At 31.9% G+C, this 22,815-nt stretch overlaps 1 protein-coding gene across 1 annotated transcript; it reads left to right on the top strand.

Moving 5' to 3' along the window:
* Positions 1-27: 27 nt before the first annotated feature.
* On the top strand, positions 28-22,197 carry LOC6570294 (paired box protein Pax-6). Its single transcript, XM_043215876.1, has 9 exons — positions 28-260; positions 2,300-2,494; positions 7,592-7,757; positions 9,987-10,167; positions 14,253-14,979; positions 18,950-19,123; positions 19,756-20,022; positions 20,687-21,068; positions 21,507-22,197. Exons 1-9 carry the CDS (start codon positions 158-160, stop codon positions 22,120-22,122), a joined length of 2,811 nt encoding a protein of 936 aa, XP_043071811.1. The 5' UTR covers positions 28-157; the 3' UTR covers positions 22,123-22,197.
* The last annotated feature ends 618 nt before the right edge of the window (positions 22,198-22,815 follow it).

Here is a 22,815-nt window from a genome sequence, read left to right as displayed (position 1 = left end):
CTTTGCTTTTGTTCTTGAAAAAATTTCGCAAAAAGTGCATACAAATTTCAACAAAATATAAAAAAAAAAATACACAGTGACTCAAGTGAAATCGAAAGTCTATATATAGTTTGTCGGTGATCGATATCGGATAATTTGAGTACATATCGCGGACATTATGTTTACACTTCAACCGACTCCGGCCACAATTGGCAGCGTTCCTTGGTCCACCGGAGCCCTCATCGAACGGCTGCCCACCTTGGAGGATATGAACCATAAGGGTAAGGTACATAGCAGAAGAATACCTTGAAAAACTAGGAGATATTATATTGTAGTAAATATATAGCATAGTAAAAATAGAGCTGATGACTTTACTAAATATATTTTTACTAATAAATAAATACATGTTTGCTTTTGAATCCGTCCAAGTCCAACCACAAAACCTGTATTAAATAATGCTACTACTAAATATTAAAAAAAATACCTTCAACAACTCTCTAAAAAAATAACTAACGAATTAAGCAATTAAAACATTTCTTGGAAGTGGTCATAAATACTTTTTTGGTTTTACCAATATCATAATTAATATAGATCTTTAACAAAATTGCACTATTTGGCAATGCCATTGATTCTGCTAAAAACAAGCCAAGTTCTTATTTTACATAAATGTTTACTAATATTATAAATAAATATCGCCGTTGTTTAGTAATTTATATAAATTAATTAAAATTGTATAATTCGTTCATTTAAATTTAGCATGTATTTTTCAGTTAATTCAATTAAATTTAGTCTGAGCTTTTGATAGCTGTGCACATAGCAAAATATAAATCATATAAAAATACAAAAGAAATAATTCATGCTTTTTAGCTGGTTAAAAAATATTGAAATAAATTCAAAATATCCCTATTTTCTTAAGTATTACATTTTTCCAAACATTTTGCAGCCTTTTTTGTTCTTTTAAAAACTTATGCACTTTTGGACAGGAACTCAAAATGCCATCACCTAAATTATTTAAATTTAAAGAACAGACTCAAATAAAGGTTTATAATATTTAGTAGTCCGTTATTCATAAAGTTTACCAAATTTAAGCCATTAGAAAGAAACGAACAGACCGACGGATATTTCTATATGAACTCGGCACTGTGCTGTAGACAAACGCAATGAAAATCGAAATATTTAAAGTGAGTCACAGTTTTTAAAGTAAGTTTCGAAGTCTATAAAGGGCCAACGTTTAAGCGCTCAATTGCATAGCCTGCAAGGGAAGCATAAAAATTAAAAACTTGTCAAGCTTTTATGTGCTTAATGGCTAAGCTGCGCGTAAGTTGAATTTAATTTCGCATTATTTGCGCATTAAGCCCAGCGTCGGCTGAAGAATGAGCAGCAAAAGCAGAGAGCGAAACGTGAGAGAGTGGGTGAGTGCTAAAGACCAAGCCCAACTAGAATAGAATTCGTCGGCAACTGTCGTTAGGCGACAACTGAGCAAAGCACATTGCATTCCCTTAAACATCGATCTTGGGAAGCTTTAGCAAAAAGAAGCATAAGGCATTCCTGCTTGTCGTTTATTAATTGATAACCCAGCTGCGAAAAGAAACTCATTACGAACTCGATTTGTAATCTATACTTTGTAGGCGATTTCCGCATTTTACTTTGCTTGTGTGAGGGATCGTAAATATTATACGACTCTATTTTAAAGGTAGACTATTGGAAATAAGAAGGTATGGAAAAATGTGTAGTGTATGTATTTTATATATATGTAGTCACATATACATTATTCAAAATCTAAAAAGCTCATTATATATATCAAATTTGATGAATGATACTAAAAGTTACAACAATTTTAAACATAAACATATAAATATATAAGTTAATTTTCACTACACAAATTACAAAGTAATTTATTATATTGTATGCAAATAGAATACTTTCGATAACGATGGGATAATCTACTAGTTTGTTGCTGCGTAGACAAAAGCAAAGAGCGCATCAGAGAATGAGAAATCAAGAGAGAGGGAAATTGGAGAGAGTGCAACGAAAGAGATCGTAACGAGAGAGCGAGAGCATCAAACGCTGATATGCGCTATGTAGATTAAGTGTACACACCACGATGCTGGCCTTATGCACTAAACGGCCACTGAGCAAAGCTCAATTATAGATCTATGCAAATTTTCAAAAACGGTTACTCACACACACACACAAACACACACACATACATGTATACATACATTATAGAGTATTTATCTAAATATATGTGCACGTGTCTCTACGTTTGAGTGTTTTCCATGTTGTTCATTTTCCCGTTTACTTTGTTCTTTTCTTATAGACAATGTGCTTGCTATGAGAAATTTGCCTTGCATGGGCAGCATGGGCGGCAAAGCGGCGGCAGCGGCGGCGGCAGCAGCAGCCGCAACAACAGCTGCAATGGATGCCGCCGCGGATGTTACAACAGCGCCACAGCCACCACACTCTACATCATCGTACTTTACCACAACCTACTACCACCTCACCGATGATGAATGTATGTCCATCTGTCTATCTATTCTTCTTTCTCTTATTACATATTCTTGACTAGTTCACTTTTGGCTAAAAGTAATCAGCTAAAAATTCAAAACAAAAAACTACCAGTTGCTGACACGCTTTAAAATACAATTAAAGTATATATAAAAGCCGCTTAGCAATTATTATTATTATTTTAAAATACATGCAATTATATAAGAAGTGAATAAAAATATTGAGCATCTCTGATAGCAATAGCTTAACGAGCGCCAATAGCTGAAAAAGCTCTTGCGCTCTGCGCTGTTCAAGTCGGCAGCTGTAGCAAATAACAGAGCAATAGCAGAGCAATATCACATCAATATTCATATTATTTAAATACTTCAATTACGAATAATACAATTGAAAGTATTTTTGAAAACTGAATACATTTTATTTGTTGCTTGTTAAATAAGCTATTATTTAAACTTAAAATACTTTGCATTTAATTATTTTTTCAAGCAGGCTAAATATTATTTTTTGGTTCTAGCATTTGCTTATTTTAAATTTAAATATTTGGGTATTCCCTGAAACTGGAATTATTTGCTGCTTAATCGAAAAGGTCACAATTTAAACAAATTATGTGTCAAAATAGAGAAAGAGAACTTTGATAATTTGCGTACGACACTTCAGAATACTTCATTCAGGTACCTTTTGCCGTACCGCATCGATTTGCGCTAAATGAATTGAGTTGTTTTTTTTATTTGGGATATTTTGGTGTGAAAATTGCAAAAAGTTAGTCCCCATTGATGTGTACACTAATTGTGTGACGGCATTGTTTAGTTTGTGTGTCTCGCCAGATGCCAGATGTTGCCAATTATAGGCACCACAATGAACCCAACCAAAGACCAGAGCACGATTCCCAATTTAAACAAAAACCATATCCAAGCTGATCACTGCCAACAATGCCAAGTCCAAGTAAAGATGTTGAGGGTAACGGGTAGTGCGTAGTGGGTCGAGGGTAGCGGCAAAGAACACATACACATTACAACACACAGCTCACTGCTACTGACTGTTCCCGGTTTGACATGCGTCCTACACTTGCAAAAAAAAAAACATCACTGAATTTCGGTATATACAAATAAATAATATATATAAATAATAATAAATAAATATTGCATTTTCAGCAAGTCGCCGAAGGGTTCTTCATTTTATTATTTAGAAAACACATTTATAATTTCTGTTTATTATTCTCGTTTTGTTATTATTATTATTTCTAATTTGTGTTTAATTTCAAATTTCACCTAAAAAATAGAAATTTTATTTTTTAATTTTAGTTTTTATTTTTTTAATAATATGAAATATTTCTAATAATAGAAAAAAACGTATTTGTTTAAATTAAAAAGACCATATTACATAATACAAATAATAGAAAATATTTCTAATAAATAGTTAAATCCGTTTTTTTTCATTTAAAAATACTTTTCTTAATAACAGAAAATATCGCTTTTAAACAAAATTACCATATTAGAAATGAGCTTCTTGAGGATACAAAATATTTCGAATAATTGAAAGATGCTTATTTTTCTACATTTAAAAATGTACCTGTTAATAATGAAAAATATTTCGAATAAATGGGAAAAATAGCATACTAAAAATTGGTCACTTAATAATGGAAATTATTTAAAAAAAATTAAAATAACAAACACAATATTAGAAATTATATTTTTTAGTTGCTTGGTAGTTGTCAGGGCAATATTCTAAATATTTTTTTCGCTGAGTGTATGCGCTACACGGCAAGGTAGTAGGGTACTTGGGGTACCCTCCACTTCCACTTCTCGGTGCCCGCTGTGCTGTTAAGTACTCTCAGTCATGTTCCTGTCATTGTTTTGCTTTGTGTATGTGTGCGGATCAATACAATCATTTTCCACCTATAATAATGATCTTGAGGAGACGGACAGAAGACAGACAGACGGACAGAGGAGCGTTTCGTGTCATGTCGTTACAAATGAAAACAATTAACGACTGTTGAAAGCCGAAAGTCGAATGAAAACAAACAAAAGCAGCCAGAATTTTGTTATTCTCGTTCTCTCCCTCTCTCTCTTTCTTTCTCTCTGCCTTTCTTTCTCTCTAGTATCCTGTAGTGTCCTGGGCAGTAACCGTACTGCTGCCCCTACCTACCGCCTCTCTCTTTCGTTAACTATTTCTGGCTCTCTTTAGCACACACAATAGAGCCTATTTAGCGGTAGTTTACTGCCCTCCTCATGCTCTCTTTACGCAAAGCATTCCAGTTTGCTATTCTGATCCTTGTCCAGGACCCTCTGGACCCAAAGCACAATTGTTTGCCAACTGATTTGTGTTGTAATTACATTGTTAATCCCATTTGGCAAGATGTTTTTTTCTGGCCTTTATCTGGCTTGTTACTTTTGGTAATTCATCGCATAATTCATATATATATATATATAGTTAGGCATACAAAATTAATGCCATGCATAATTTTAATCTCCATTTTTAATCTCCATTTTTAATCTTTCTGATTATTATAAGTAATTAATTACCATTTGAAATATTATTTTTAATTCCTTCAATTATTTTACATTTAAATAAATATAGAGTCTCAATTTAATTAGTTAATTACCGTATTTAAAATATAATCTTTAATTCCTCCTCAAATTGAATTTTTGATTTACCCATTTTAAATTTAATTCCTTCGATACTTTAATTTTTCAATATGTAATCTCAATTTTAAGTTATTAATTACCCCTTTTAAATACTATCTTTAATTACTTCAATTATTTTCCAATTAAATATATAATCTCAATTTAATTAGTTAATTACCCTCTTTTCAATATTATTTTTAATTCCTTTTTTTTAAATAACCCATTTATATATTTGATATTGAATTCGATTTCAATTTAATTTAGATAATCACCCCGTTTAACTGTTATATTTAATTGCTTCTGTTTTATTTAATTTATAAATATATAAACTCAATTTTAATTTATTAATAACACCTATTAATTTTATTTTAAATTCCTTCTCAAAATATAATAGCAATTTAAATTTATCTTCAATTTAATTCCTTCAATTATGTTTCTGTTCAATTATTATCTTAATTTGAATTTACTCTGCATTTTAATTTATGAATAACACCCATTTAAATATTATCTTTAATTCTTCTGATTATTTCATTTTCAATTTATTCCATATTATATATATTTTTTAATTTATATATATTACTTTTCTAAAAACTTTACTTTTACTTATAATTTGAATTAAAATTTAGTTTATTTCTTTTCTTTTTGATTTGCTTCTAATTCCTTATTAATTTTAACAAAATATAGACCTTTAATATGAACGATTAGAAGATCTGTTAAATTAGACATGCATTTAATTTAAATAAATAAATAAATTTGATACAGTTAATTAAATTAATATTAATAATTAAGGGCTCAAATTTCCAGATTAGTTAGCTTAAATTATAAATATGATTTAAATTTAAATGCAAGTAAATAAGAAATCCAGATGACATCAAATAACAATAATCACAGTTAATTTCTAAAAAGTAATTAATCACAAATAAAAGCAAGTGAGATGAAAATAACGACACACAGTCTGAAGAATAAAAGCGGCTTTCTTTTTATTGTAATGAGAGTTTATAGATAAGAGATACAGAGCTGAGAGATGCAGATAAGGGTTACATATTTAGATATTTATCAGTGTTATCTATTCCAATTGAATGTCACTTCATTATGCTCGACTGCTCAGCTCTGAGTTGAGTTGAGTTCAGTTTGGGTCAGTTTCTTTTCTTGTTATTGGGATTAGCCTCGACCCTCGTCTTGAGGCATTGAGGCATTGAGATATTGAGGTAATGGGTTAAAGAAAGGTAAGGTAAAGTGGCAGTTGAGTTTGCCGCTTCGCTGGCTATCAGTTGGAATTAAATTAAATACGCAGATTTCTGGATTTTTTCTGTATTTTTTTGTTGGGATTTTCTCACAATCAATACTAGGAAATTTGTCTGAAATCCATGCTCCACTAGACGAGAAGACAAAGTTTTTTCATCTCGTTTTTGTCATAGAGCCCTTGACCATTTGATTTGAATTGCTTTTTGTTGTTGAGAGTTCTTGAAATGCCTCGTTTGTAAAAGTTGAGTAGAGATATATATTTAGATACGTATTAATCTTGCCGTTTTTAGAGCGTGCCAAAATACATTTTATGCATCATTTGAAACGCAGCAAATTGGCAAATCCAAAATTGATTTCAATTGATGTGTAATAATTCAATTTGCTACGCTTTAGCAGCAAGTACTAAGCAGATATTGCTTTTGCTATTGCAATTGCTAAGCACATAATTAGATTTCTATATAGCATTTATTGCTATTGCTGTTGCTATTTGTAATTATTTCAGTTTTTTCTGCCTAAGTTTGTACCAGCAAGAAGAGCAGAATGAAACGCTAACAAAAATGAATTTGAAAAGCTTTAAAAAAGAAAATAAAATAAAAAAGTATATAGAAATATATTTAATAAAGGAGTTCAAATATTTAGTCGAGGATAATGAATTTGAAAAACTAAAGATAAAAAATAAAATAAATTAAAGAAGACGCAAAGGACTTAATTGATATTTAATATACAATTTTGTAAATTAATATATAATTTTGGGAAATTCAATATAATTCTAAAACTAGAGCTCTAAATTAATGATAAATTTATTTATTTAGTGAACGTCAACGTCAGTCGACTCAAGAAATACAAAAGCAATAAATTAAAAATTAAGAATTATTTGTCCGATTTCTGGGTGTATTTAAATGCAAAAAATAAACATATAACAAATTAAGAAATTGGCAGAATAAATAATTAATTAAAACAATTGGTTGTTTTTTTTGTATTACTTTATATGCAGCATTTTGACTACACTATTTCTAGTTAAAATCACATTTTAGTTAAGAGTTTTATTTGGTCTTTAAAAGTGCTATTTTCTGACCTGGTTTTCTAATAAATAAATAAATAAATAAATATTCTTTGCAACAGTCTAAATAAACTTTGCTAAAACACATTTTTTACTTTTGCTACAAATAAAAAAATTTTTAAATACCAAGAAAAATAAATAATTATATATAAAATTAATTAAACTGATCCCATTGCAGGTCACAGTGGGGTAAACCAATTGGGAGGTGTTTTCGTTGGGGGCAGACCGTTGCCGGACTCAACACGCCAGAAAATTGTGGAGCTGGCTCATTCCGGCGCTCGACCCTGTGATATTTCACGGATTCTTCAAGTTTCCAATGGATGTGTTAGCAAAATTTTAGGCAGGTGAGTAAATCAAACTTATTTATTATATTTCATTATGGTATTAACGAAAACAGCAGATCAACAGTTTTTATGGCAATCAATTCTTGAAAATTAATTGTAATTTTGTTTAAACTTTGAAAATAATTGATAATTAATAATATAATATAAATGTAAATCAATAATATAATATTAAAATACAATTTATTATTTATTATTTTTGGCCTGGAAATTGTAATTTTAATTTGTGATTTACAAAACGCATGCTTTGAGTATAATAAATGTATAATATAAAAATATCAAGCATATAATATTAACATTAAATATTTAATATGCAATTTAGTTGAGAATAATGAATGTGAAAAGCTAAAGATAAAACATAAAATAAATTCAAGAAGACGTAAAGGATTGCTTTGATATTTAATATACAATTTTGGTAATTCATATTTAATTGTGCCAGAATAATTAATTAATTGAAAACAAAAACTTTATTACTAATTGTATTTGGCTGCTAGTTAATTTTTGGAAATTTAATTTTAACTTAGCATTTTATTTATATACCATTAAATGAGTGGAAAGCATTTAAATATGCTGCCTCATTTTAATAATTTTCAATATAACATATTCAATATATAACCTAATTTTATTAAGGCAATCATCTCGCTTAAAATTTATATTTAATTCCTTCTGTTTATTTAATTTATAAATATTTTAACTTAATTTTAATTTATTATTAATGACTAATAATTTTTATTTCAAATTCCTTCTCAAATTATAATCGCAATTTAAATTTATCTTGAATTTTATTTTCTTCAATTAATTAACTTTTTAATTTACAATCTCAATTTGAATTTATTAAATACCCATTTTATTTATTATATTTAATCTGCGTTTTAATTTATGAATAATAGCCAATTAAATATTATTTTTATTCCATTTCATTATTTCAATTTTCTATATATACCTGGGAGTCACATTTGACAGCAGACTTAACTTTGGCATCCATGTGCCAAATACGATATTAAAGTGCTCCATGGCGCTTTCTACATGTCGTAGCATAGCCGGTAAATCATAGGGTACATAATTAAAGATTTTAAGATGGCTATGCCTAATGGTAGTAAGACCCATGCTAACCTATGGGGTGATAGCATGGGGTGCCAGGGCGCGGCTAATCACCATGAAGAAACAACTACAAAAGTTGCAAAGAATGGCCTGCGTATGTATGACAGGAGCACTGCGCACCTGCCCAACAATGGCCCTTGAAGCCTTAATGGAGCTCACACCACTCCACCATACCATAAGACTTAAGCAGAAATCCACGCTTTTAAGGATGTCGGTAGAAGGATTTGGGGGCAACCATATCCTAAGCCATAAAGATGCCCAACTCCTTTCAAATGAACTGCCCCTGCTAATGCAACCTAGGGACGAAATGGTAGCTGAATACAGATTCGAGCGAAATTTCACAGTTCGTATAAGTAGTAAAAGGGAATGGACAACTCTGGATAAAGTCCACCCTCTGAAACCGCACACCATAAAATGGTACACCGATAGATCACTCACCAATCATGGCACAGGTCTTGGAGACGTAGGCCCTCGGGTATCTTACCATGAATCCCTAGGAACGCACACCAGCATATTCCGATAGGAAGATGTGCGGACTTCAACCTAAAACGGATGTATCCATCCTATCCGATAGTCAAGCAGCATTAAACGCGATAATGGGGACTAAGATAAAATGGAAGGCTCGTTCAAAGCTAGACCTACTAGAGGACCTACTACAGGCTTACCCTACGATGGGTCCCGGGCCACAGGGACATAGCGGGAAACGTGGCGGCTTATAATCAAGAAGAAAGGCCCTCAATAGGACCAGCACCGTAATGTGGTATAGGGAGACACACTATACGACTGGAGCTTAGAAGCGAGGAGAGACAGAGGCGGCAACAGAGCTGTTCAGAGGTAGTAGGACTCCGACAAGCCAGATGTCTCTTGGGTGGTTATAATCTTAGACGATTTAAAAAAGTTATAACCATGGGCCATTTGCCATTTGCCAGTTATTGAATTGAATTGAAGCAAACAGGTGTAATTCACCCCCCCCCCACACACACACACACACACACACCCTCCACCACCACACCATTAATAATAATTATAATATATTTCACACGATCCTTACGCCTTTCAACTTTATTTCAATTTAATGTGCTGTTCAAAAATTGAGTACAGTAATTCCTTAAATTTCGCTTTTTTTTTTAGATATTACGAAACGGGCAGCATTCGACCTCGTGCGATTGGAGGATCGAAGCCTCGAGTGGCGACAGCTGAAGTCGTCAGTAAAATCTCGCAATATAAACGGGAATGTCCCAGCATCTTCGCCTGGGAGATCCGGGATAGATTGTTGCAGGAAAATGTGTGCACAAATGACAACATACCGAGTGTGAGTAGAAACTATAAAAACTATTCTAAATATATGTGCAGAAAACATAATATTATATAGAGGGTATATTGTATATGTTTACTGCAATTATTTATTTAATATTATTTTATTATATATATATATATTATTTATTCTATATTTTCAATAATTTCCAATTTGTTTTATGTGTGGAAACTATAAAATCTTTTCTAAATATATTTGTATATAGGGTATACCTATTATTCATTTTATATTTTCAGTAGAGTAGAAAATCAGTGAATTATTTAATTAGCTTCCAATTTGTTGTCTTTGTAAATGTTTTGAGTTGAATTAATGTAGAAAACAGAATATCATTTAGATTATTATTTATACTTCAATTCGCTTCCAATTTGAAAATTTGAAAAAGCATTTTATTAATTTTCAATAATTTAAATAAAAGTTATAAAGTATTTTTGTATTTTGCAATTAATAAATAATTCCCAAAATGTTATAGATTTTATTTAAATGTAAAAGCATAAATATTTAATTGTATTTTAAAAATAAATAAATAAAATAAAACATTACATTGCATAAATAGCTGACATAATAATAAAACAGGATTTTAAAGTTCCTTTGGGATAAGTTTGATTTTTAATAACTATATATAAGTAGCTGGCATAATAATGTAAAAAAAAATGTTAAAGATTTTGTTAATAAAAAATAATTTTGAAGATTTTTGTGATAAGTTTGATCTATTTTATTTATGAAAAATCTAAACATAAATATAAACTAAAGATTATTCTTAAAGAGTGCCTCTGGCTATTATTTTGCCACTTTTATCTTTGCGGTTAGAGAACGAGAGAAGAAAATGAGAGACAGAGAGGGGAGAGAGATAGATGTGGGCGAAATGTATGCCAGGATTTCGAGTCGCTTTTCAATAATTGAAGCATCACATTATTATATGGCATTTTGTGCGCTATTGAATTTCTTTTGTGTATTTTTTATTCTTGTATTCTTGACGCCATTTTTTCGTTCTTCTAGTTAGCATTAGCATTTTTTTTTTATCGTTTATTAAGTATGCAAAAAAAAAAGAAAAGAGAAGCAGGAAAATGAATTGTGACAACGGCGTTAAGTTGTGCTCAGTTTTCCTCATTTTCCTCATTGACAGTTGTGTGGAAAATGTGCTCATTCAAATGGAAGGGAAAATCTTTTATGCACATTAAACGACAAAAAGGGAAATCACTGCTGCAAAAATGTGTAGGAAAATGTGCGTATATTAAATAAATACAGGACCCCTGCTCCTGCTGCTGCTCACCACAAAGCGTTAAGCGTTGAAATTCACGCGCGAGGGGATATCACAAATTTTTTTTTTTCTTTCATGCCGAGGAAACATAAGCAGAAATAGCAACGACCGATTGGACATCGACGACGTCCAGGAGTGGAAAAGGAGAGCGAAGGGGAGGGGAGGTCGATGGGGTGGCAACAAAATCAGTGAGGGATAAAAGCGTTGCTCTGTTTGCCAGTTATGGTTTAGCTTCCTATTCAACAAAAAAGAATAATTAAAGTATGCTCAGCAACTAAACTAAATAAATAAATAACTAAAAATCAAATAAATATATAGTTAAGTTTGAGTTTAAGAGCTTATTTTTAATATCAAGTTCATATGCAAGTATTAATTTAATAATTTTTCTAAACTGTTTATCTACTTTTTATACCCTGAACGCATTAAAAATGGGTAAAAATGGTATAATGGTTTTGTGCAAATGTATGTAACAGGCAGAAAGAAGCATCTCCGATCCCATAAAGTATATATATTCTTGATCAGGATAACAGCCGAACCGATATAGTCATGTCCGTCCGTCCGTTCATCTGTATGAAAACGCAGATCGCAGAGACCATAAGAGCTAGAGACTTTAAATTTGGAATATAGGTTCTCGTATACCAGACGCAGATCAAGTTTGCTTTATTTTATCGATAATCGCCTCCGTTTCTGGTATATCGATACATTTAAATTTGCGATAGCAATAAATGCTAATATTTTAAATGCAGAATCTTCTAATTAATACATAATATGTATGCATATGCATACTACTGATCAACTATCCAAATTTCATCAAGATCGGCTAAGAAACACCCAAGTTGTAGTTATATAGATAATATATTATCATATTGATCTCATTTCTATCAGCAGCCGCAAGCATTTTCTGTATGCATAAATATGCGAGCGCATTTGTGAGAAAGAGATGGCATGATAATCGACGCGAGCGTCAATATGTTTGGGTTCAGGGTATATCGTAGTCGAGCTCACTCGGCGACAGCACTCTTACGTGTGTTAAGTTTGTCTATGCCTATTTATTTAGTATTTTGTTTTATATTTGCTTGTTCTACTAGCTCAACTACTCTGCCTGGAATTGAATTAATTATTAACTTGAACAAAGTTCGGATACTACTTTATTTTTTATACTTTCTTTATTTTAATATATTTTATACATTTGCTTAATCTACTAGTCCCAAATGGGCTCACTTGAATTTAATTAAATATTATGTATTGATTGCTTTCGTCTTTTTTATAGTTTGCCAATGCCAATTTATTTATTATATAGATTTATATTTGCTTAATCTGTCAGTTAATATATATTAATTACCTACTAAATCCATTTGAATAATCAATCTTATAATCTTATATGAAAGGATACATCATTTTATTTATTATATATTATTTTTACCGGCACATTTTGAATAAGATTAAAGAGTTCAATTCTTTGGCTTGTTAATAATTATATAGCTATGCCATCGATCAATGTTTACCTATCTTTAGTATTCATAGCTTCTATATGTGCAGAAATATTCAATTCATAATTAAACCTACTATTTAATTTAATTAAATTTGTAATATATTGTTTAAAAAATTGAAAAATGCTTTTGGAATGCTTAAGAGAAAAGTGCTAAAACAGATGGCGAAAAAATTAATAATAATAAAAATATATACATATATGAATATGTGTATATATGTATATATAAATGTATACGCTTATGTATGTGCATATGAATTTGTGTAGCGCTTTCGGGGATGGCGCTCATTTTGTTTTTAAAAATAAGTTTTTTTTTTTTGCATTTTTATTTTTTGTGTTGTTGATTCCCTTGAAAGGACATTTCTGCCTAATTTTTCCACTCAACTGCACATTTCCCTGTTGTTCTCACTCGCTCATTTAAATGCCTGCCTGCCTGCCCGCTTGTTCTTTATTTCTTTCTTTCCTTTTTCCCTTTGCCTTATTTCTTTTGGTTCGTTTGCTTTTGCTTTTGGCTTTGGCTTTGCTTTTGCCTTTTGAATTCATTTCAAAAGCGCTGTCATGCGCAGGCACTGCCTTAAAATAATAATGGAAAAAAAGAACACAAAAAAAAAAAATGAAAACAAAAAAGTTAGACTGTGCCAGTGCTCAACCAATAAATACTCTGCATTGATCAGCGGGCATAGCTCTAATCTTAATACAATCTTTAGTTAAATTTCGCGTTTATTTAATTTATTTATTTTGCATATAGCTCAAAATAAATTAAAATACTAATTATGCACAAGCTCGAACTGATCTTAAAGGGCTGGTTTCAAACACGTGCAGATCCATACGTAGACGCAATTGTAACGGGGCTCTGCAGAATACACATTATCATGCCATCTCTTTCTCACACTCGCATATTTATGCATACAGAAATGAGATCAATATGAGAATATATTTTCGACTATAACTTGGGTGTTTCTTATCCGATTGTGTAGAAGATATGGCATGATAACCGACGCGAGCGTCAATATGTTTTTGTGTGTATTCTGCAGAGCCCCGTACCATGTTACGATTGCGTGTACGTATGTACGAATATTCACCTGTTTCTCGGCAGTGCGCACTTGCTTGTGCAAAAAATATAAATGGAAATTTTCCAATAAATTAGAATATATTTAACAACTGGGTTCAGGGTATATCGTAGTCGAGCTCACTCAACTACAGCAGTCTTGTTTATATTTATTTTTTATTTATTCTTCGCATTTTATGTAAATGATTTTCTAACAATTTTTATAATTATTTGCCAGTATCTATGTGGTATTAAATATAATTCTGTGATTATCTGGTATCTTAAAGGTATCGTCAATAAATCGGGTGTTGCGCAATTTGGCCGCCCAGAAGGAGCAGCAGAGCAGCGTCGGCTCTGCGAGTAGTTCCAACTCGAATCCCGGCGCAAATTCAAAGGCGACTGGGAGCGGTACGGCAGCCGGTACCGTCACCGGTACTGCTAATGGGAATAATATTGGAAGCAGCAACGGAACGGGGCTTGGCAACGCTGGCAATGAACTAATACAGACGGCAACGCCGCTGAACTCCTCGGAAAGCGGAGGAGCGAGCAACTCTGGCGAGGGCAGCGAACAGGAGTCGATCTATGAAAAGTTGCGTCTGCTGAACACGCAACACGTTGCCGCACTGGATGTGGCAACTGCCCCGCAAACGATGACGAGCAGTCACTTTAGTCCACATCCCCTCCACGCCTCCCATTGCCATCACCAGCAGCAGCAGCAACAACAACAACAACAACAACAACAACAGCAGCAGCAGCAGCAGCAACAATGTTGGCCACCTCGTCATTATTCGACGGGTTCTTGGTATGCAGCACCTTTAAATGGAAGCAGCAACGACATCTCAGCCTCGCCTGGTGTTTTATCTGTTGCTGGTGGGTATGGCAATCCTGGCGCTGCTTTAGCTCCCGCACCAGCTCATCCGTTGACGCCGCCCACGGATCTCATCAATATCGGTGGACCGAGCGTGAATCTGGGCAACTGTACCATTGCCCCAGACGATGTGATGCTCAAGAAGGGTAAGTCTTGAAACGATTAGCAATTAAAATAATACTTAAAGCAAAGAGTGCTTATCTAAAAGAAAGAGAGAAAGAGATCTGTACTACCAGTCGAGAGGGCACCACTATTTTTAAAGTACTTTAGAGCATTCTACAAGAGTGCTTCACAACTATTAGAAATCTATACTACTGGTAAGTCGAGAGTGCTCTTTTGCTATTAGAGTGCGTTCTACTTTTATTAGAGATCTGCACTACAAGTTGAGAAGGCCCTAATATGTTTATTTTGAAAGATAAGAACACTCTTCTGCTATTAGAGATCTCTACTCGTAACAAAAAGTGCTCTATTAAGTTTCTACTGCTCAAACTCGAATAATATAATATTTAATATTTCAAATTTAATAATAAATATCAAATAAAAACATGATATACAAATGGTACTTTTTGATGTAGTACGCAATTCAATTTAGTACACATTTTAGCAATGAAACCCAATTAGAAATTGAACAACTTAAAAAAAAAAGAAAGTCAATTTGCTGAATAATGAAAAAGAAAATAACAAATATATTAATATATTTGTTTTTGTATAGCCTAATTATTTAAGCTGCTGAATAATTTAATTATAATAGTTTAGTTTAGTTTAATAGCTTAAAAGCTTAATCAATACCTTTTTATATTTTTCAATTCTAATTTAAAAAGCCTAAATGTTAAATATACAAATATAAATAAATTAATTCAATTAAAAGTATATTTGATATTAAGCCTTTGTAAATCAAAATTAAAATTCATTGTTACAGTTTTTAATTTCAATCTAAAGTTTATTTAAAAAAGTAAAATTTAATTTATATTTAATTTCTATATTTTTATTTGTATTATTTAATATGAATATTTAAAAATTACTATTTACAGCTATTTTAAAACATTTAATTGAATATTTTTTTTAATTTAATAAGCATAAATATTAAATACCGTATCTAAATTTATTTATTTGCCTTAAAAGCGTATACATTTCAAGGGTATATCTTTATATATATATCACGATTTAGCAGAAATTTTTTTTGCTTAGCACGGAGGGTGAGTAAAACAGAGACAACAGAAACAGAAACAGATACAGATAGAAATGCATGAGCAGGGAAGGATAATCAAGGAATCCTGCGAGTCCTGGTCACGTGCCCAAAATATTTACGCACGCACGGCAAGTTTGCCATCATCGACAATTGTCGAGTTAAATCAAATGCTGAGAAAGTTGGCAATCTATATCCGAGTACAGTGAGTACAGTATGTAAATATATATAGAGCCCGTTACTTTGAGTCAATCGTGCGTATTGTGGACACAATTGATTCATGACGTAGAGTCTGACTACTTTTTGTGCCACACAAAAATATAATTATATGCAGATAATGCACATCTACGCATAGACATAAACCTAAGCTTACTTTAATTATTCACAAAAATTTGCCGACAAAGCTTACTCTAAGTATTTAATAAAATAAACTGTCATATTTACTAACTTAAACGTCTTTGAATTGATTAGATTTTTTTCTGGGCTTACACAATCTTTATTTATTTATTTAATGTCAACTAAAGTCAGTCGACACAAAAAATACATAGCGTAAAAAATGTAATTAAGCTAAATTTAAAATAAAATTAAAAATTATATTTATAAATTTAAAAATAAGAAATATTTATATGATTTCTGGGGGTATTTAAATGCAAAAAGTTCCATAAATATTTGCCATAAATATTCTCCCATATTTATTTGTGCTTTATTTTCTTTGTTTCTTAATTTAAATTTAAATTTAAGTATTCAATTTGAATTTGATAACATTTAATATGCAACTAGAAATTTAATATCAAATATTTATTTATTAAAAATTGTGTACGGTTTTTAGTAGATATTTAATAAATAAATTAAAAATTTGAAAACAGAACACAATTTTTAAAATACGTTTTAAGAAATCAAGAATTTAAATTGAAAATTATAAGTAAAAATAAATAAATTGTGTAATATTTAAGGATTCGATTAGACCAGTAAAAAAAAACAATCAGAGAAACTGTTAAATGTTAGAGGTCAACAGAGATATAAAGAGCTAGCGAGAGAGGGAGAGTGTAAGTAAAGCAGAGCTAGGCAAAAATCAACAGCACAGATCTAATTTGGTTAACCAAATAGTTAAGAGAGCAGGAGTCAGATAGAGAGCGAAAGAGCAAGCGAGCGAGAGAGAACACACAGATCTAATTAGTTTAGGCAAAGTTTTGAAACAAACAAAATCAGTGCGTGTGAAGAGCAAGAAGCAGCAACAACAGCAGCAACAACAGCAGAAAAAGAAGAAGCAGAAGAAGAAGGAGAAGCAGCAGCATCAGCAGCACCATCAGCAGCAGTAGTAAATGTAACTGTAGCCCCGTATAATCCCAGGCCTGGGGCAACGGAAAAGGTAACGGTAACGCTAACGGTAATGGTAGAGGGCAATGCTAGCCGTGAAGGAGGATAGGGGGTTTCTGCTTGTCGTAGTTGACAAGCTTACCCTTAACCGAGTAGTTGCTTTTAATGCGATTTGCAGACTCATTTTACAGGCGATGACACTTCATTAAACGCCAAAACCAAGGGGAAGGGTGTTAGCTGTGGTTAGAGTGGGGTGCTTGTTGCTGATGATGGGGTGCATAAATATATAGCCAAAAATACATATTTATAGAATATCCTATCTGGTAAACCTCATGCTACAACAAATTTTCGTTCGCCTTATCTTCGTTTTTGTCTCTCTAATGTATTTAACAGTGTGTGTGTGTGTGTGCGTTTGTCTACTTGTATGTGTGTGTGTCAAAGTGTCACTCTGCACAACTTTCCACACTCTCTCACCATCTCCATCTCCCACTCCCCCACACACTTTTGAGCTGCTCTACTCAACACGAAACGAGCGCTAAACAGGGCTGGATTCATGGTGTGTATGTTATTTCGCCCCACCTCCATTTTGGCTTTGCTTATGAGTGAGGCTGTTTTTGTTGTTGTTCGGAGTTGGCAGTTGGCTGTCAGCACATTGCAGTCAGCTAGGCAAGTGACGTGTGCTTCGAACTGGACCCGAGTCCGGACCTGCGGCATGTCTCACAGCTATCAGCATCTATTTGCTCTGTCACATTCACTAACATTCACTGCCAGTTACATACACACACAAACACACATAGAATAGTGACAAGCTGAGATCCAAAATGTTGCGAATTGCGGTGCCTTTGATGTGGGCAGCCTGATGTGGTTTAATATTGGACGGCTGCTTGATCTGATCTGATTTCCTGGCGATTACGACGCATCAGCAGGAGTGGCAGTCGAGAGTGCTCGACTTCTAGTTTTAATTTAAAATTATTATGTGTAAAATTGGATTAAAGACAGACACTTGTAGCAGTCTCAAATAAAATAATATAAATTAATATAAATAAAACTTATAAATAATAAATAAAAGTAAAAAAAATGCAGTTTAATGATAAAGATAATGTTGTTAATATATTAAATATTAAATTTTATTTATTTATTTAATGAAGACTTAGATTTAAAGATTAAAATGTATTATTCAAATTTAAATTAAAAATATAAGAAACATTTTAAGATTTAAATTCAATTAATTTAATTATTTGAGGCGTTTTTTGTGTTGACTGACGACAATTTAATAGTTAAATATAAATTGCAAATATAACAAGTAAGATTTAAATCTAATTAATTTTTTGTTGGGTATTTTTCTGTGTTTACTATAAATAAGTAACTAGTTTCAGTTACGAAACAGGTTTCGTTTTCATTAATTCATTTAATTATAATATAAATATTAAAAAATGATGGAGTAATATTTAATATTTATAATGCGCTCAAAGCAAAATAAATATTTAAAAAAAATGCAGTAAATTTCTTATAATAAAATTAATAATGATCTATCAAAAAATTTACTAAATACATATTAATTGTATTAATTTAATTTATATAGTAACCCAATCGCATTTAATTTATATTTATAGAGCTGGATGGTCATCAATCAGACGAAACGGGTTCTGGCGAGGGAGATAACTCGAATGGAGGCGCCTCCAATATTGGCACCAGCGAAGACGATCAGGCCCGATTAATACTGAAGCGAAAACTGCAAAGGAATAGAACATCATTCACAAATGAACAGATTGACAGTCTAGAAAAAGGTAGCTAAATAAATAAATCAAATGAATATTTTGATTACTTCAACCGAAGAGAGAATTCTAAAATAGTAATATATATCTTATAATTAGTTAAGCAACATAACAATAACTTATCTAATAATATAATTTATGGTAATTTCTTACGTTGCTCTATTACTATATTTCTCCTCTTTAAATATTTTATAATTATAATATATATATTTATTTCTATATTATGCTTTCATTTATTTACATATTTTCAATTTCTTTAACTTATTTTTTTATTTCTTAAAGATCTACTATATTCTGCATTTTAATATAAATGTATATATATATATTATAATTATAAAATGTTTAAAGTATATATATTTTTTTTTTGTTATTTTTTGCTTATTTAAATTCAGTTTTTTTTTTTTTTTTTTAAATTGACTGACTCTATTTTAAATTTAGTAAATTAATAAAATTAAATTAATAATATTAATTAAATTATTAAAATAAGAAGAATATTACTATATGCTCTATATATTTAATAATTGGTTAAGCGACAATTAAATTTTTTAATGTTTTTTTTAAATAAATATCTAACAAGTTAGGTGGTTAGTATAATCCTTACTACATGTATGGTCTATTATATCTAATCTGTAATCTCTTTACAGAGTTTGAGCGAACCCATTATCCGGATGTGTTTGCACGCGAAAGATTAGCTGGGAAAATAGGATTGCCGGAGGCGAGGATACAAGTCTGGTTTTCCAATCGACGTGCCAAATGGCGACGTGAGGAGAAGTTACGCAATCAGCGGCGAACCCCTAACTCCACGGGCACAAATGGCACCTCCTCCTCCACCTCGGCTACCACCTCGATGACGGAGAGTCCCAATAGTCTGGGCGGGGGCTGCTCCACGCTCCTAGCTGGCTCAAGTGGCAGTAAGTAAACTCAAAGAAAAAATAGCCTTAAAAAATTAAGATCGCATTAAAAAATAAAGAAGATCGCCCTGAAAACCAGAAAGTTTTGCTTGTCTTTCTAAATCATTTCTAAATATAGAAAACTATTTCTTAAAATAAGAAAGTCGTTTGTTCTATATTTTTTAGAAACATTTTCTATTATTGAATCTACTATTAAATCCCTAAAAAAGAACTAGAAAGTTTTTTCTGTTTTATAAATAATCTCTAAATATAGAAAAATATTTCTTAAAAGAAGAAAGACATTTTTTTATTTGCTTAGAAATTTTTCTAATAGTAAGAAATAAATCTCTAAGAAAGCTGGCAAGTTTTGCTTGTCTTTCAAAACAATTTTTAAATGTATAAAATATTTCTTAAAATAAAAAACAGACTATTTCTATTTGTTTAGAGATTTTCTCTATTATTAAGATATAAATCCCTTAAAAAGAAATAATTTTTAAATATAGGAAAACAAATTTCTTAAAATCGTCGAAATATTGAATATCTAAAAAGTGTCAGCCAAAAACTCTTATTTAAAAAAAAAACGATTTAAAATGAAGAAAGGAAAATTAAATTGAAATTTGTATTTTTAAAACTCAGGGCTATTTTTTTGTTATTATTATATTGACTTAATATATGTTCCATATAGGTGGTCTGAATGGATTGGCTTCGCCCAATCCCATCGGGCCGGGAAGTGGATCAAGCGAAGCTGGCGAGGCACAGATACGATCCATTGGCGCCTCCCGATTGACTGATGAGGTGGGCAACGCGTGCTCGCCGGGTATAGTCATAAGTGCGGAGCATCACCTTCAGCAGCATCAGCAGCAGCAGCAGCAGCGGCTTCCGCATCCACATCAGGTACCTCCACAGCATTCGCAACATCCGCAACATCCGCAGCATCAGCATCATCATCACATGGGACATCATACGCTGGTGCCATCGATTTCGCCGCGGCTCAACTTCAACAGTGGCTTCAGCGCCATGTATTCAAATATGCATCACAATACCATCTCGATTGGAGAGGGTTACAGGTGAGTTTGATTGATTGATTGACTGACTGATTTATATTTGCTTGAATTTCAATGTAAATATTTAATATTAAATTTCTTATTTTATTTAATTGAATTTATTTGCAACTGTCTGCATTAAATAATTAAATAAAATACAAAATTGATTGATTGACTGATTGATTGGTCTTCGTTTTGAATTTAAATATTAAATATTAAATGTCATATTTAATTTAATTTAATTTATTTGGTACAGTCGACATTAAATAAAAAAAAATTCTTAGTGATTGATATTCGTTTTGAATTAAAATTTAAATATTAAATTATATTTTTTTATTTGACTTTAATTAACTTTATAATATAATTGTTTTTATTAATAAGTATTATATATTAATACTAAATATATATGTATTATACATATTGCTTATTTGATTGATTGGTATTTTCAAGCAGATCAGTCTGAAAGATGCCCAGCATCAGTCATGCCACCATTGGTGGCTCGCCAATTGCAGCGCAGCAGCAGCGCGATCTCAGTCCGCCCACAATGTACTCGTGCCACATGCCACCGTTACGACCACCACCCATCATAGCGCCCCATCAGCTGGTGGGCGTAGCCAGTGTGGCCGCCGAGAGTGGGGCGAGCAGCAGCAGTCCCAGCCTGGCAACAGCCGGCAATGTGGCAACAAGTGGCAACAGCAACAGCAATAACAACAGTAACAATAATAGTGCCACAAGTGGCTATGAGGTATTGTCTGCCTATGGCTTGCCACCGCCACCAGCAGCAGCAGCAGCGAATGCTACCTCATGCCACCAGCACAACAGCAGCAGCAGCAGCAGCAACACAATGGAGCTGCCACGACAGTCCAGCTGCAGTCCCAGCCATCATCATCAACAAATGGGCTTTGGCAGCGAATCGATTGCCAGCACAGCAATGCCATCCTATGCCCACATGAGCTACAATTATGCTGCAGCAGCGGCGGCCAGCAGTGTGGCGCCATCTGGCAGTGGCGCCAATGCGACACACGGCACCGGCAAACAACAGTTTTTCGCCTCCTGCTTCTACTCGCCCTGGGTGTAAATCGGACTCAATTGGTTCCATTTTTCATATCGTCGTTTTTAGGATTAAAGAGAAATAAAAAAAAAATCGAATTTACATATCTCTTAAAAAACAATTGAAAACTTAAGAAAAATCAGAGAGAAAAAAGAGATCTAGGCACATGGAGAAGTTGTAGTTAAATGCACATTGTATATTTCCGCCCAAGGATTCCGCCAATCATAACAACTGTAATTGGTGTGATTAAATAATATAATTTTCACAAAAAAAAAAACAACAAATGAATTTTATTTACAGAGGGTATTCAATTAAATTAAATGATATAATTTTCACAAAAAAAAAAAACAAACGCATTTGATTTAAAGAGGGTTTTAAATTATTCTAAATACTTTTCACAAAAAAAGAATGAATATGATTTAAGGAGGGTTTTAAATTATGTTAAATAATCAAATTTTCACAAAAAAAATTGAAGTTGATTTAAAGAGGGTTTTAAATTATTTTAAATACTATAATTTTGACAACAAAAAATTAATTTAATTTAAAGAGGATTTTAAATTATTTTAAGTAATATAATTAGCAGCAAAAAATAAATAAATTCATTTCATTTGTAGAGGGTACTAAATTATATGACAAAAAAGAAAGACTAACGTATTTAATTAACAGACCCTATTAAATTATGTTAGAAAATATAATTTGTACAAAAAAATAATGATTTTT

The sequence above is a fragment of the Drosophila grimshawi genome, unplaced genomic scaffold (genome assembly GCF_018153295.1).
Source record: "Drosophila grimshawi isolate 15287-2541.00 unplaced genomic scaffold, ASM1815329v1 contig_80, whole genome shotgun sequence".
NCBI classification, from domain to species: Eukaryota; Metazoa; Arthropoda; class Insecta; order Diptera; family Drosophilidae; genus Drosophila; species Drosophila grimshawi.
Note: the sequence above shows the minus strand (reverse complement) of the source record. Positions and strands in the feature narration are given on the sequence as shown.

Bases quoted from the DNA above. Each gene is read 5' to 3' on its own strand.
- LOC6570294 (XM_043215876.1), top strand. From the start codon at position 158: ATGTTTACACTTCAACCGACTCCGGCCACAATTGGCAGCGTTCCTTGG. The intron at 14,980-18,949 runs GTAAGTCTTGAA...TTATATTTATAG, and splicing joins CGATGTGATGCTCAAGAAGG to AGCTGGATGGTCATCAATCA. The intron at 19,124-19,755 runs GTAGCTAAATAA...ATCTCTTTACAG, and splicing joins GATTGACAGTCTAGAAAAAG to AGTTTGAGCGAACCCATTAT.